The following is a 13,686-nucleotide window of genomic DNA, read 5'->3' on the forward strand; positions in this document are numbered from 1 at the left end:
GTTGTTGCATCCAGTACTGTGTGTTCTTTTCAAATATTGTACCAATGCACTGTTAATATACGGTGTTCTTTATAAGGACACTCACAAAGTTGTGATTGTTTTGTTTTCATTCATCAAAGATAAATAAATACCAGAGACGCACAGCAGAACGCTAACGTTAATTATCCCTCGGTGTAATAAAACAAGAGACAACACAGGCAATGAATAACCATCAAACAATGGATCCTAAAGGCACATTCTAAAGGCAGCAATGAACAATAATTCTTTGGTGTAGTGACTGTCTGGGTAAATGCTAGCCTAGAGATATCTGAAATTCTGAATTGAACGTGAGAGGATAGGAGGGGAGAGGAAAGGAGAGCAGAGGGTTGAGGAGAGGAGAGCTCGGCTGGTTGTGCTGTTTGTTTGTTGCCTGCTGTGTCTGTGATGCCCTCCCGACGATCATCATCGTGATTGGCTGCCATTCAGATTAAGCGACAGCATAGTTGGATGCAGTGTTGTTTATCTCCAAACATACTGGACAAAATTATAAATGCAACATGCAACAATTTCAAAGAGTCATAGTTCATATAAGGAAATAAGTCAATTGAAGTAAACAAATAATGGAGTTCCCTACTGAGCAGGGTCACAGCCATGGGTGGGCCTGGGAGGGCATAGGCCCACCCACTGGGGAGCCAGGCCCAGCCAATCAGAATTAGCTTATCCCCACAAAGGGCTTTATTACAGACAGAAATACTCCTCAGCACCGACCCACCCTCCCCTCAGACAATCCTGCAGATGAAAAAGCCGGATGTGGAGGTCCTGGGCTGGCGTGGTTACCCGTGGTCTGCGGTTGTGAGGCATACTGCCAAATTCTCTAAAACGATGGTAGAGAAATGAACATTGAATTATCTGGCAACAACTCTGGGTGGACATTCCTGCAGTCATCATGACAATTGCACGCTCCCTCAAAACTTGAAACATCTACATTGTGGCATTGTGTTGTATCAGCTTCTTGATATGCCACACCTGTCAGGCGGATGGATTATCTTGACAAAGGCTACAATGCTCAAATGATCTTTCATTTCAGCTCATGAAACATGGGACCAACTCTTTACATTTTGCGTTTATATGTTACAGGTTTACACTGGACACTGACTGTAGCCTACAGAGCTCTGTGTGTCAGTAGCTCACACATTAATCGTAACGAGAAGGAGATGCTGTACATCTTAACTGCTGCCAGGTGTATACTTTGTGTGTGTATGTGTGTGTGTGCGTGCGTTTCATAAGACTGTAGGTACATGTATATGAGTGCGACTGCATGTGTGCGTTTGTTTACCAATGCAGAGAGACAGTGTGATCTCGCTAACCGACAGCCAAGTGTGAAAATGGGAGAGTGAGAGAAAGAGCCGTAAGTCATTTTCACAACCTTACACATACAGTGGCAGAATATGCAAGGGCGAGACGACGCGAACATGGATATTAGAGAGAGAGAGAGAGAGTCAAGAAGAGACGAAAGCAAAGAAAATGGATTGGAGATGAGAGAGATGAAAGGACATTGTGCCATTGTGTAGATTTTGATGTGCATTCTTAATAGCCTATCATTTTGAAATTATAGATGTGAAGAGATCGGGAGGGAGAAACAAGGAGAACGGGATGAGAGGAGGGCTGTTGGTACTAATGGTAAAACATCTTTAATATGAAGTGAAAGAGGTATTCACTTTGATGTGAATGAATATGTTGCGTGTTGGAGACAGAGAGAGAGAGACAGTGCGCCATAATCGGAGGGCCTGTTGTCCGGACCTCCGGCAGTCTCTATGGGCTGCCACAGGGTTCAATTCTCGGGCCGACTCTTTTCTCTGTATACATCAACGATGTCGCTCTTGCTGCTGGTGATTCTCTGATCCACCTCTACGCAGGCGATACCATTCTGTATACTTCTGGCCCTTCTTTGGACACTGGGTTAACTAACCTCCAGACGAGCTTCAATGCCATATAACTCTCCTTCCGTGGCCTCCAACTACTCTTAAATGCAAGTAAAACTAAATGCATGCTCTTCAACCGATCGCTACCAGAAACTGCCCACCCGTCCAGCATCACTACTCTGGACGGTTCTGACTTCGAATATGTGGACATCTACAAATAACTAGGTGTCTGGTTAGACTGTAAACTCTCCTTCCAGACTCACATTAAGCATCTCCAATCCAAAATTAAATCTTTGCTTCCTATTTCGCAACAAAGCGTCCTTCACTCATGCTGCCAAACATACCCTCGTAAAACTGCCTATCCTACCGATCCTTGACTTCGGCGATGTCGTTTACAAAATAGCCTCCAACACTCTACTCAGAAAATTGGATGCAGTCTATCACAGTGCCATCTGTTTTGTCACCAAAGCCCCATATACTAGCCACCACTGCGACCTGTATGCTCTCGTTGGCTGGCCCTCGCTTCATATTCCTCGCCAAACCCACTGGCTCCAGGTCATCTATAAGTCTTTGCTAGGTAAAGCCCCGGCTTATCCCAGCTCACTGGTCACCATAGCAGCACCCACCCGTAGGACATACTCCAGTAGGTATATTTCACTGGTCACCCCCAAAGCCAATTCCTATTTGGGCGTCTTTCCTTCCAGTTCTCTGCTGCCAATGACTGGAACGAATTGCAAAAATCACTGAAGCTGGAGACTCATATCTCCCTCACTAACTTTAAGCACCAGCTGTCAGAGCAGCTCACAGATCACTGCACCTGTACATAGCCCATCCAACTACCTCATCCCCATATTGTTATTTACTTTATTTATTTTGCTCCTTTGCAGCCCAGTATCTCTACTTGCACATTAATCTTCTGCACATCTATCACTCCAGTGTTTAATTGCTAAATTGTAATTATTTCGCCACTATGGCCTATTTATTGCCTTACCTCCCTTACTTATCTCATATGCACACACGGTTTATATAGACTTTTTTTCTATTGTGTTATTGACTGTATGTTTGTTTATTCCATGTGTAACTCTGTTGTTGTTTGTGTCGCACTGCTTTGCTGTATCTTGGCCAGATCGCAGTTTTAGAGAGAGAGAGAGAGAGAGAAAGAGAGAGAGAGAGAGAGAGAGAGAGAGAGAGAGGACAACAGAGACCACTGACGTCTAGATACGGACCTTAGAACCAGAACGCTTCTGTTAATCAGACAGACAGACAGACCAGATCCAACTCACTGTTTCAGACTGAGATACCTCAGGCAACTCTAGGGACTGAGAGAAACTACGCAAATACACTCAAGACGAGACACTTTTCGCCTCAGTTGGAGCCATTGAGTTAATGCAGCATCAGCCATCCCAGGCAACTAAATTATGCTCCTTACAGTGGAATATCTTCCCATAGAAGCCTCAGCTAGATATAATAATTACCCAATGGCCACCTGACACAATGGGTGGCCAGGAGAAAAGCATAACGATGAGGAATAGAGAGAAAGAAAACATCAAGTTAATGCTCTGTAGTCCCTCCCTCCCTCCCTCCCTCCCTCCGTCCCCCCTCCATCCTTCCCACTTTCTGTAATTAGGCTGTCAAAGCCCATCTCTGTCATGTCCATTGATTTACTGAGAGCTGATGAAGCAGAGCGGATCCACAGTGCTTTGGCCAGATGGAGGGGAGGAGGGAGGTCAGAGGGCTCCTCTAACCAGGCTGGGAGCACTCTGCTGGGGGTTAAAGTTCCACAGTACTGGGGATCGGAGCAAGGATCTCCAGGGGAAGGGATGGTCAGGCAGGCAGGCACTCTGTGTGTGTGTGTGTGTGTGTGTGTGTGTGTGTGTGTGTGTGTGTGTGTGTGTGTGTGTGTGTGTGTGTGTGTGTGTGTGTGTGTGTGTGTGTGTGTGTGTGTGTGTGTGTGTGTGTGTGTGTGTGTGTGTGTGTGGGTGGGGGGGGGAAAGGCATACACACACACACAAAGATGAAGAGACAGACAGACCCAAACAGAGAGACGGACACCAACAGACAGGCTGGTTGTAGTATTAACCGGGACTAGCTGGCTAAGTGCTATAGGATTTGGATGTGGAGCGGATGAAAGTGAGGTTCAATCACCGCCTGGGGAGATGAAATATCTGATTTTTAAATGCTGCAGTTTAATTATGAATCATTACTGAGACTTTGCTCTCCCTTAGTCAGATAAAGATTGCAAATCTTTCTCTTTCATCTCAACACAAAGTTAGTTTTAAAGGTCATTGAATAACAAAGTTGGAGGATGTACAGAACTGCAGTGTGAAGGACAGGGCCTATCATTAAATAACACATTTTGCATGTTCTTGCTGTCGCTCTTTCTTGATATGAGAGAAAATCATGTGCTCTTGATGGAGCACAGCTGTGTTGTCAATAGCCTCTCAATTTAATGACATTTCAATTTAAGGGCTTTATTGGTTATGGCATAAATTGGCATAAGTTAACATTGCCAAAGAAAGTGAAGTAAGCAATAAAAATTAACAGTAAAAATTACACTCACGGAAGTTCAAAAATAATTAAAGAAATGTTTTTAAATTTAACTAGACAAGTCAGTTAATGATAATGCAGGGGATTTTCCCAAGGATGCTGTTGACGCATATCCCACAGTAGTTATTGGGGTCAAATCTGTCTCCACTTTTGTGGATTGTGGGGATCAGTTCTTGGTTCCAAATATTGGGGAAGATGCCAGAGCTGAGGATGATGTTAAAGAGTTTTAGCAAATTGGAATTTGTGGTCTCTCTCTCTGACGCCCAAAGGTCACAACACAAAGAGTCAGTAGGGTTTGACCGGGGTAGGCCATCATTGTAAATACAAATTTGTTCTTAACTGATTTTCCTAGTTAAATAAAATTTTAAAAATAGGAATGAGTGAATGTGGATGAAAGCACGTACCATCAGCCCTACAGATGCACACATACTTGCTGCTTTTTTAGAATGGATGTTACGGGTCTGAAGTGTTTTATTTGACTGTAGGCTGCTTGGCAGAGAGAGGATGGAGAGAGGGATAGAGGGTGATGGAGGGGGAGGAGGGACAGAGGGAGGAGGAGGGATCTGATAATGCAGTTGTCAAGGCAGAAGGGTTGGGTTGCATAATTCTCAAACTCACCAAAGAGGAAGGAAGGCAGGGAGGGAGGGAGAAAGGCAGCCAGAGATATAGGCAGAGAGGGAGCCAGGGATTGGAGAGAGAGAAATGTCTTTATTCTTTTGGAACTTTTGCGAGTATAATGTTTACTGTAAAAAAAAGGTTGTTTATTTCACTTTCATTTATTATCTATTTCACTTAAATTGAATTGATTTGAGAGTGAGGCAGAGATGGGGAGAGAGAGAAAGATAGAGAGGAGAGAGAGAGACCCTGTGGCCTGAGGAGATGCTTTCAGTTTATTTCTGACAAATCTCCTCTTTATTGCAGGGTGAATCTTCCTATAATTTCCCGTCTCTCGGTCTTCCTCTGCAGTAATGTTCAGCGATGTGAAATGTTCCTTGCCTTCCTTCTGAGTGTGGACTAACCTTGTGCGGACACACAATTCAGTCCTATTCAAAATCCTATTTTCCCTAACCCATAACTCTTACCATAACCTTATCCCTAACCTTAACCTGAAAATCTAACCCTAGCTCCTAACCCTAACCCCAAAACTAATCCTAGCTCCTAACCCTATAACTAATTCTAACACTAATTCTAACCTTAACCCTAAACCACCCCGAAATAGCATTTGACCTTGTGGGGACCAACAAAATGTCCCCAGTAGGTCACATTTTTGTTTGTTTACTATTCTTGTGTGGACATCTGGTCCGCACAAGTATAGTTAAACACATCCACAAACACACACACTATTCCTAACCATCTATATCTCCCTCTCTCTTTCCTCCCTTCTCTCTATCTCTCTCACTTTCTCGCTCTCTGTCCCTCTATTTGCCTGTAGTGGAGGCCCATGGAAGCTTGTCTGAAATGAATTTGTTGTCTACAGCTCTTCCCCCCCCCCCCCTCTCTCTCTCCTCCCTCCATCCCCCTCTCCCTCCGTCTCTCTGTGTCAATGCTGCAGGGTGGTGTTCTGTCTGTTAAACAGGTTAGCTGTTAGCAGGAACCAGGGGGATAAACTCTTAGAGGTGGGGCTCCTAGGGGACTCCCAACAGACACTTAGCTCCCTGACGTCTTCTCCTCTTACCTCCTGACCCTTATTATGTCTGTTTGCCCCAACATGCTCCCTCCTGCCTCCCTCTAGTGTAAACCGACCGACACACACACACACAACCACACACACATGCATGCACACACATGTACACACATAAACACCCACACACACACATACACACACAACCATGTACACACACCACACATCCATCGACACACACTCCTCACTGTGTACACACAGCACTGCTCAGGCTAACATTCCGAAGACAGATATTTGTGTGCGTGCAATCGTGCCTCGGATTCTATGAATGTTATTCATGGTAATAGACAACAGGCTGTCTATTTAAAACCACTGTGTGTTCCTCTATGAATAGCAAAGACACTGTCCGTGTCCCGAACACCCATACTTGCGCCCTGAATAGTAGGCCATTTCAGTACGCGTAAAAAATAAACAACATTTAATAGTATGCAACATTTTGAAAATGGAGTGTACTTTAAATGCTTGGACGTCATAATAATTTTGGCTTTGACAACAGCTTATCAATAAGATACGGGGATGTGCTCCCGAAATCAATGAATAGAGGGATACAACGTAATGGCGCATGGCGTATTCTCAGTATGCAAAAATATAATGTTTTATAGTAGTTCTCTTCAAATAGCCAAACAACAAAACTAGGATACTTAGTTGGGAAGATGCGGAATAGTGAACCGTCTGGGGTGGTGTTCAAATGTAGGCTAAGTAGTTTTTGTTCTCCTTAAAATGAGTAACGCATCGTAGGCTAACATCGTCTTTTTTTATACCCAAAGTGGATATCCTACCTATTATTGTTTTTTAAATGTATGGATCAAGCCTTAGCAGTCACTCTGATCTCGTTCCCAATGATCAGTGCTTTAGTTTATTATGTTGCTGTCCAGTGGTCCTGAATTTGCAATACACCCGACTTTCCAAATTGTTCTGAGCAATAGCCTTTTGATTTGAACTTGTGAAAAGTTTTGGTGTGTGTACTAGGCTATTTGATTGAATTTATATATGAATATATATACAGCACTTTAGTTTCACTAAAGCATATGTTGAAATGGAACCAAACGAGCGGTTTCTGTCTTCCGTCCTTTTAAAATAGGATAGATGGGCCATATCGTTTACTACCGTGTGAGTCAAATGTGACTGTCTGCCTATAACCAGCCTAAGAAGGCCTATAACTCCATTCATATTCTATTCAGATTTTAGAGAAATTAATCGAATAGGAAATGAACTATTATCAGGCTGGTTAATGCGACGCATGTCTGTTAGATTTGGACAAATCCACACCACACTCGGCCCCGCCCCACCTACTCAGCCAATCAGGAGCCGCTCTGTGTTGCTGCCTTGGCATACTGCATACTTTTTACTAAAAAGTGCTAAATAGTATGCGACAATGAGTACATAGTTTTCAGTGTATTTCCTGCAGTCAAATTACCTAGTGGCCTCATGGGTGGAATGTTAATAATATTTTTTCGTAATTTCCTAATTAATAAACGTTATTTAAAATAAATATTTCAGCCTTCTGTGATGTTACGTAAAATGTTATATTGGGATGCAAACTCCAAATGTAATACATTTCAACACTATATCTGACATGGTACAGATTTATTTTTTGTAAGCCCACAACCATGTGTGTGAGGTGTATACTTCTGTTTCAAAGTGAATGTGTTTAAGACTACAATGAACCAATCTGCTGACCCTAATTTAGCCCACTGCAGTAATTAAGTATGTAGTGTGCTAGTATGGTTATTTTGGACATGGCCCACTGAGATATGACATTTGGTCCACCATTTGGTGTAGCCTTTCGCTACACTGGACACAAACATACTTGAAGAGTAGTTCCCCAATGGCATTTTGCATTTTGATTGTAAACAGTCTGACAACATGATGTGTTAGTGTTTAATACGAACAAAACCTAGAGAAATGAATAAATCCTCCCAATGTATTGTTCCAGAGTCTAGGTCCTAGACTTTACCATGGCATTGTAGTTAGACGTTAACCAGCCCTGCCTGCTGTAAAAAAACGCCCTGGACAGTTTGTTTATGATTAGAAGCTACACCAATCTACTGCAGAGGAGTCAACACACCAAACCTACAGTTTCGGGTTCTTCCAGGCAGATTAGAGTTCCTCTCTGCTTGCCTATTGTTGTAAGGACACGGTTTCGTAAGGTTTCCAGCGCCTTGGTTACACCTAAGCTACCTTTTACGTGTCCACTGTTGACACAGACTCTTCCTGCTAAGCTTTTCGTACACTTTATGGCCCTCTGTCTACAGGATCATTAGTGTGCCTCTCCACTACCAGGTTTTGCAGTAACATCAAGCAGAAACCATTACACATCCACGGAGTTAGTATACATTTTGAGAGTACAGTACTTGTATTAACTCTGACTCGCGTACATGAAACACTGGCTCAATTTGCGCCTCATTATTTCAACAGAATGGAGAGAGTCTATGAGGCTCTCTGCCTCCTGGAAGTGCAAACATCTGTATGTGTTCTGTCATTTGAAGTCACTACAAATGGCACCCTATTCCCTATATAGTGCACTTCTTTTGACCAGAGCCTTATGAGCCCTGGTCACAAGTAGTGCGCTATAAACTATTTTAGCATGTCAATCTTGGTGGGGCAAACTCCAAAAATATGTTTTTTTAATGCATGCCAGCAAAGCCACTACACAACACAACACAAACAATTACATTAATTGCACTATAACGGTGACTAACGGTGCCCACAAACTCATAGGGGCTACATAAAACTGTCCCAACAGCAGAGTCCCAACAGCAGTCCCAACACCTTACCACTGCTACACCTGGCTTTCAGCGGAGTCTTGTCTGGCAGCGAAACAGTTCATTCAGCCTCATTTACTGCCTTTTCAAAAAACATAGCTGATATGGCTGACTTGCTTAAACAAATGTGGTTTCTACTGACAATTGAGATGTACAAACTATGGCATAAGGGGACGACAAGCAGATAAGAGGCAATCCATAATTTCGATTAAGCCAATATAACTATTTGTTCAGCACTTTTCAATGTACAGCAACGGAATTCAGAACATAGGCCATTCTTACAATATTCTCCCTGTACACCAAGTCAGAACCATAGGATGAATAAAGGGGGCATATAGTAAACAATGAATCATTTCTCTAAAACAGGCTACAGGCTTCATGTGAACCACCAAGTCAGAACAGTAGGCAAAATTGTTAGGGTGAGGCACGTGGGCTCCTAACAGCTTACTACACAACATACAATTAGGATTATTTTCTTAGCTACAGACAGTATACATACAGTGGGGAGAACAAGTATTTGATTCACTGCTGATTTTGCAGGTTTTCCTACATACAAAGCATGTAGAGGTCTGTAATTTTTTATCATAGGTACACGTCAACTGTAAGAGACGGAATCTAGAAAATCACATTGTATGATTTTCAAGTAATTAAACAACCCCACCTGCCCTGAATGACAGGTTGCCACTGTATTGGTGGCACAGATCTAGGATCAGTTTACCTTCCCTTAGGAGTGGTAGCACTAAACTGACATCTGTATCCATGGGCAACATACTCTGAAGGAGTACACTTGGTTGATGATGTCATCTGTATTCTGTGTAGTTGGGGGTGCTATTGACTGTATGATTCTCCATACCCTTGGTAAGCACCCCACCTCCACCTGGCTGTGATTTTGTGCTTCTTTGATTCAGTAATTCAGTTGGGTGTCCAATGTCCATCACTCATACTGTGTCCTCAGTCATAAAACAATCCTATCAAAGTGAAATCTGTTTTTTTGTGCTTCATTACTAAATTATTGGTAGCAACATAACCAAGTTATTAATCCGTTTGTCATGATTGATGTGTACCCCTTACCCCCTAGGCTACAGGACATTAGAAAATAAGTAGCCTACTGATATATGAAATGCTATTTATTGTATTTCTCCGAAATAAACTGTCAATACGCATCAGCTTTGTTTTCCATGAAAAGGAGCGCTAAAATATTTTTAACGGGGATGTGGAGAGAGGAAGAGCAGACCGCTCCCTCGGGACTAGAGCAGCCTATATTCGGAGTCCGTGTGCATGGTAACTCAAACGGCAGGCTGCGGCCCGTTCCCAGGGATGCAAAAATAGTCGGAAAACAAGCTGCGATTAGCGCGCGTAGGAATTCGACCCGAATTGAAGTGGTGTGTTTTTTGGGAATCCGTGCGGGTTTCCGTGGAGCAATGTTTCACCTCTTTAGTAAATCGTAAGTGTTCTTATCTTATTTTGCCTTCATGTTTTCATCAAAAAAAAACTTGGCTGGTGTGTGTTGATGATGGATACAGTTGTTGCGCGCGGTTTGATTTTGCGACCTCCGCCCTCTTTCCCTCAGGGATGTGTAGCCTAAACAAATTATTGTCGCTAGGTTATGGCTTGGAGAATATAGTTACTGGACTTGGAATGTTTTCGGGTAAACAGGAAAACGTCTAGCAGCCTGGTTGGAAAAGGGTTGAGAACGAGGGCTTTAGGGACGCGGACGCGTTCAGACTTGTAGATGGAAATATTCCGTGCCAGGGGGCGAATCGACTGTAGTGCAGAACAAGACATCAAAGCATATAGTTCAGTTTACTGTTGTGAGGAAATTGCTTGTAATAATGTTGTTATTTATGTATCGCTATTAGTCAATTGTATCGTTCTACCATTGGGTTTTGATCTGGAATAGTTCTGATGTTGAGAAAATACAGAATATAATAGAAGTGAGAGAGAGAGAGAGGGGGAGAGAGACAGACCTTAAAAGCTTGCTCTGAATACCAGTTCAGCTATGCTCTGGTGTTTTTCCTTGTAAGTGTTGCCGTACTTTATCTGCCTAAGACGTTTTGGCTTATTGCAGGCAAGCATCAGTTCCTTCAGCACTTTCCTATCCATTGCCATGTAACTTTGTAAGGAGCTCATTCTCTCTCTTCATCCTCCTTTTCTCATCTCATTTTCTTACAGTACCATCACCTCCCTTACATTGCTACAGCACCCCCTGAAAAATCATAATAAAAATATATATATATATGTTTTTGTTTTGTTTTTTGTATTCATTTTCCCCCCCTCAGATTTCTCAAGGGGTGCTGTAGCACTCTCTGCACCCCTACTTCCAGTGGCTATGTAAGGGAGGTGACAGTACTGTACAGCACCCCCTACTTCCAGTGGCTATGTAAGGGAGGTGACAGTACTGTACAGCACCCCCTACTTCCAGTGGCTATGTAAGGGAGGTGACAGTACTGTACAGCACCCCCTACTTCCAGTGGCTATGTAAGGGAGGTGACAGTACTGTACAGCACCCCTACTTCCAGTGGCTATGTAAGGGAGGTGACAGTACTGTACAGCACCCCTACTTCTAGTGGCTATGTAAGGGAGGTGACAGTACTGTACAGCACCCTACTTCCAGTGGCTATGTAAGGGAGGTGACAGTACTGTACAGCACCCCTACTTCCAGTGGCTATGTAAGGGAGGTGACAGTACTGTACATCACCCTACTTCCAGTGGCTATGTAAGGGAGGTGACAGTACTGAACAGCACCCCTACTTCCAGTGGTATGTAAGGGAGGTGACAGTACTGTACATCACCCTACTTCCAGTGGCTATGTAAGGGAGGTGACAGTACTGAACAGCACCCCTACTTCCAGTGGTATGTAAGGGAGGTGACAGTACTGTACAGCACCCCTACTTCCAGTGGCTATGTAAGGGAGGTGACAGTACTGAACAGCACCACTCCTTAAATATAAAAAGTAGCGTACTTGGCCTGTACTAGTCCTGTATTAGCAAACCGATATAGCCGACTGTAGCGCGGGTAAACAAAACTCAAGTAGTGCAATGGGCCTGTACTAGTTCTGTATTAGCACTTTTTGTTGTTGTTGCAGTAACCCCACCCCCAAATACCTTCCTTCAGCTATGTTCCCGGTAGCACTGGTATAAGGATGTCGTTGTTATGTAACAGTTTAAGTAAGCAGCCTACTTGTTTGTAACTCATTTATATTTTCCCCAGCAGCTCTTATACTGAATTCTGCATGATAACAATTATGTAATGTGGTTATTTGACTGTGTCCCTCTCTGCTCATCCTCTTTTTTAAATTCTTTCTACACACACACACACACACACACACACACACACACCGCTCTCTCTCTCAGCAGGGAGTAGCCTAGTTAAAACCCATAGTCATGCTTAACATCACTGTGTATACTAAGAGTCTCCAATCTCCTAATTATTATTGAAACCGCTCTACTGTCGGGCTATAGAGAGATTAATTTGCATTCATTTAAATAGTGTAGAAGGGCTCCTCTAAATGCCCACTTCACTTTAGAAGGTATTGTATTGTATTTATTATGGATCCCCATGCCAAGGCTACTCTTCCTGGGGAGTTCTCTTCCTGGGGTCCAGCAAATTTAAGGCAGTTATATACAATTAAAAACATTGCAAAAACAATCACAATGGATTTCATAACACATGAAGTGTGTGCCCTCAGGCCACTACTCTACTATTACATATATACAACACAAAATCAATTTGTACGCGTGTGCATAGTGCATATGTAACCATGTGTGTGTGTGTGTGTGTATGTATGCGTGTGCCTGTGCCTGTGTGTGTCTCGTCACAGTCCTCTCTGTTCCATAAGGTGTATTTTTATCTGTAGCAATTTCATTGCTAGAATGAGTTACTTGATGTCGAAAAGAGTTCCATGTAGTCATGGCTCTACGTAGTACTGTGCACCTCCCGTAGTCTGTTCTGGACTTGGGGACTGTGAAGAGACCTCTGGTGGCATGTCTTGGGGGCTATGCATGTGTGTCTGAGCTGTGTGCTAGTAGTTTAAGTAAATCCTAGTCTTGATTAAATGAAATAGTTTAACAGTGGAACTATATGTGTAACAATACCTATATTTTGTTGTGAGTACATGGCTCGTTGTGAGAATACATGGCTTTAGGGCTGTGACGTGTGATGGTCTTGGAAGTTGGGAATGTACACCGGTGGGGGGTGTCACATTTCTGTTTTTGGCCTGAAACAACCTCAATTTGTCAGGGCATGGACTCTACAAGCTGTCAAAAGTATTTTGAAGGGATGCTGGCCCATGTTGACTCCAATGCTTCCCACATTTGGGTCAAGTTGGCTGGATGTCTTTTGGGTGGTGGACCATTCTTGATACACACAGGAAACTGTTGAGCGTGAAAAACCCAGCAGCATTGAAGTTCTCGACACAACCTGGTGCACCTGGCACCTACTACCGTACCCTGTTCAAAGGCACTTCAATCTTTTGTCTTGCCCATTCACCCTCTGAATGGCACACCATACACAATCCATGTCTCAATTGTCTCAAGGCTTAACAATCCTTCTCTAACCCATCTCCACCCCTTCATCTACACTGATTTGTAGTGGATTTAACAAGAGACATCAATAAGGGATCGTAGCTTTCACCTGGCCAGTCGGTGTCATGGAAAGAGCATGTGTTCATAATGTTTTCTACACTCTGTGCATAAGCCCACAGAGAGAATTAGCGCACTCACCCCCCCCCCCCCCCCCCGTAAAAGCACCCGTCAATCAAAGCCACCAGCGTTTGTCAGACACAAGCAAATAT

The 13,686-nt window shown here is 43.3% G+C and overlaps 1 protein-coding gene across 5 annotated transcripts in view; it reads left to right on the plus strand.

Annotated features, from left to right (window-relative positions):
- LOC110509315 (disabled homolog 2-interacting protein) overlaps positions 1 to 13,686 on the plus strand; it is a 205,112-nt gene that overhangs the window by 120,819 nt on the left and 70,607 nt on the right. Inside the window, exon 1 of one of the 5 annotated variants that reach the window (XM_036968134.1) lies at positions 9,887 to 10,338. The exons of the other annotated variants lie outside the window; for them this stretch is intronic. Within the exon in view, the coding sequence (XP_036824029.1) occupies positions 10,010 to 10,338 (329 nt within the window). The 5' untranslated portion in view covers positions 9,887 to 10,009. Of the gene's footprint in view, positions 1 to 9,886; positions 10,339 to 13,686 lie in introns of those variants that run through there. 5 annotated transcript variants of the gene reach the window in all.

Source organism: Oncorhynchus mykiss, chromosome Y (assembly GCF_013265735.2).
Source record: "Oncorhynchus mykiss isolate Arlee chromosome Y, USDA_OmykA_1.1, whole genome shotgun sequence".
NCBI lineage: Eukaryota > Metazoa > Chordata > Actinopteri > Salmoniformes > Salmonidae > Oncorhynchus > Oncorhynchus mykiss.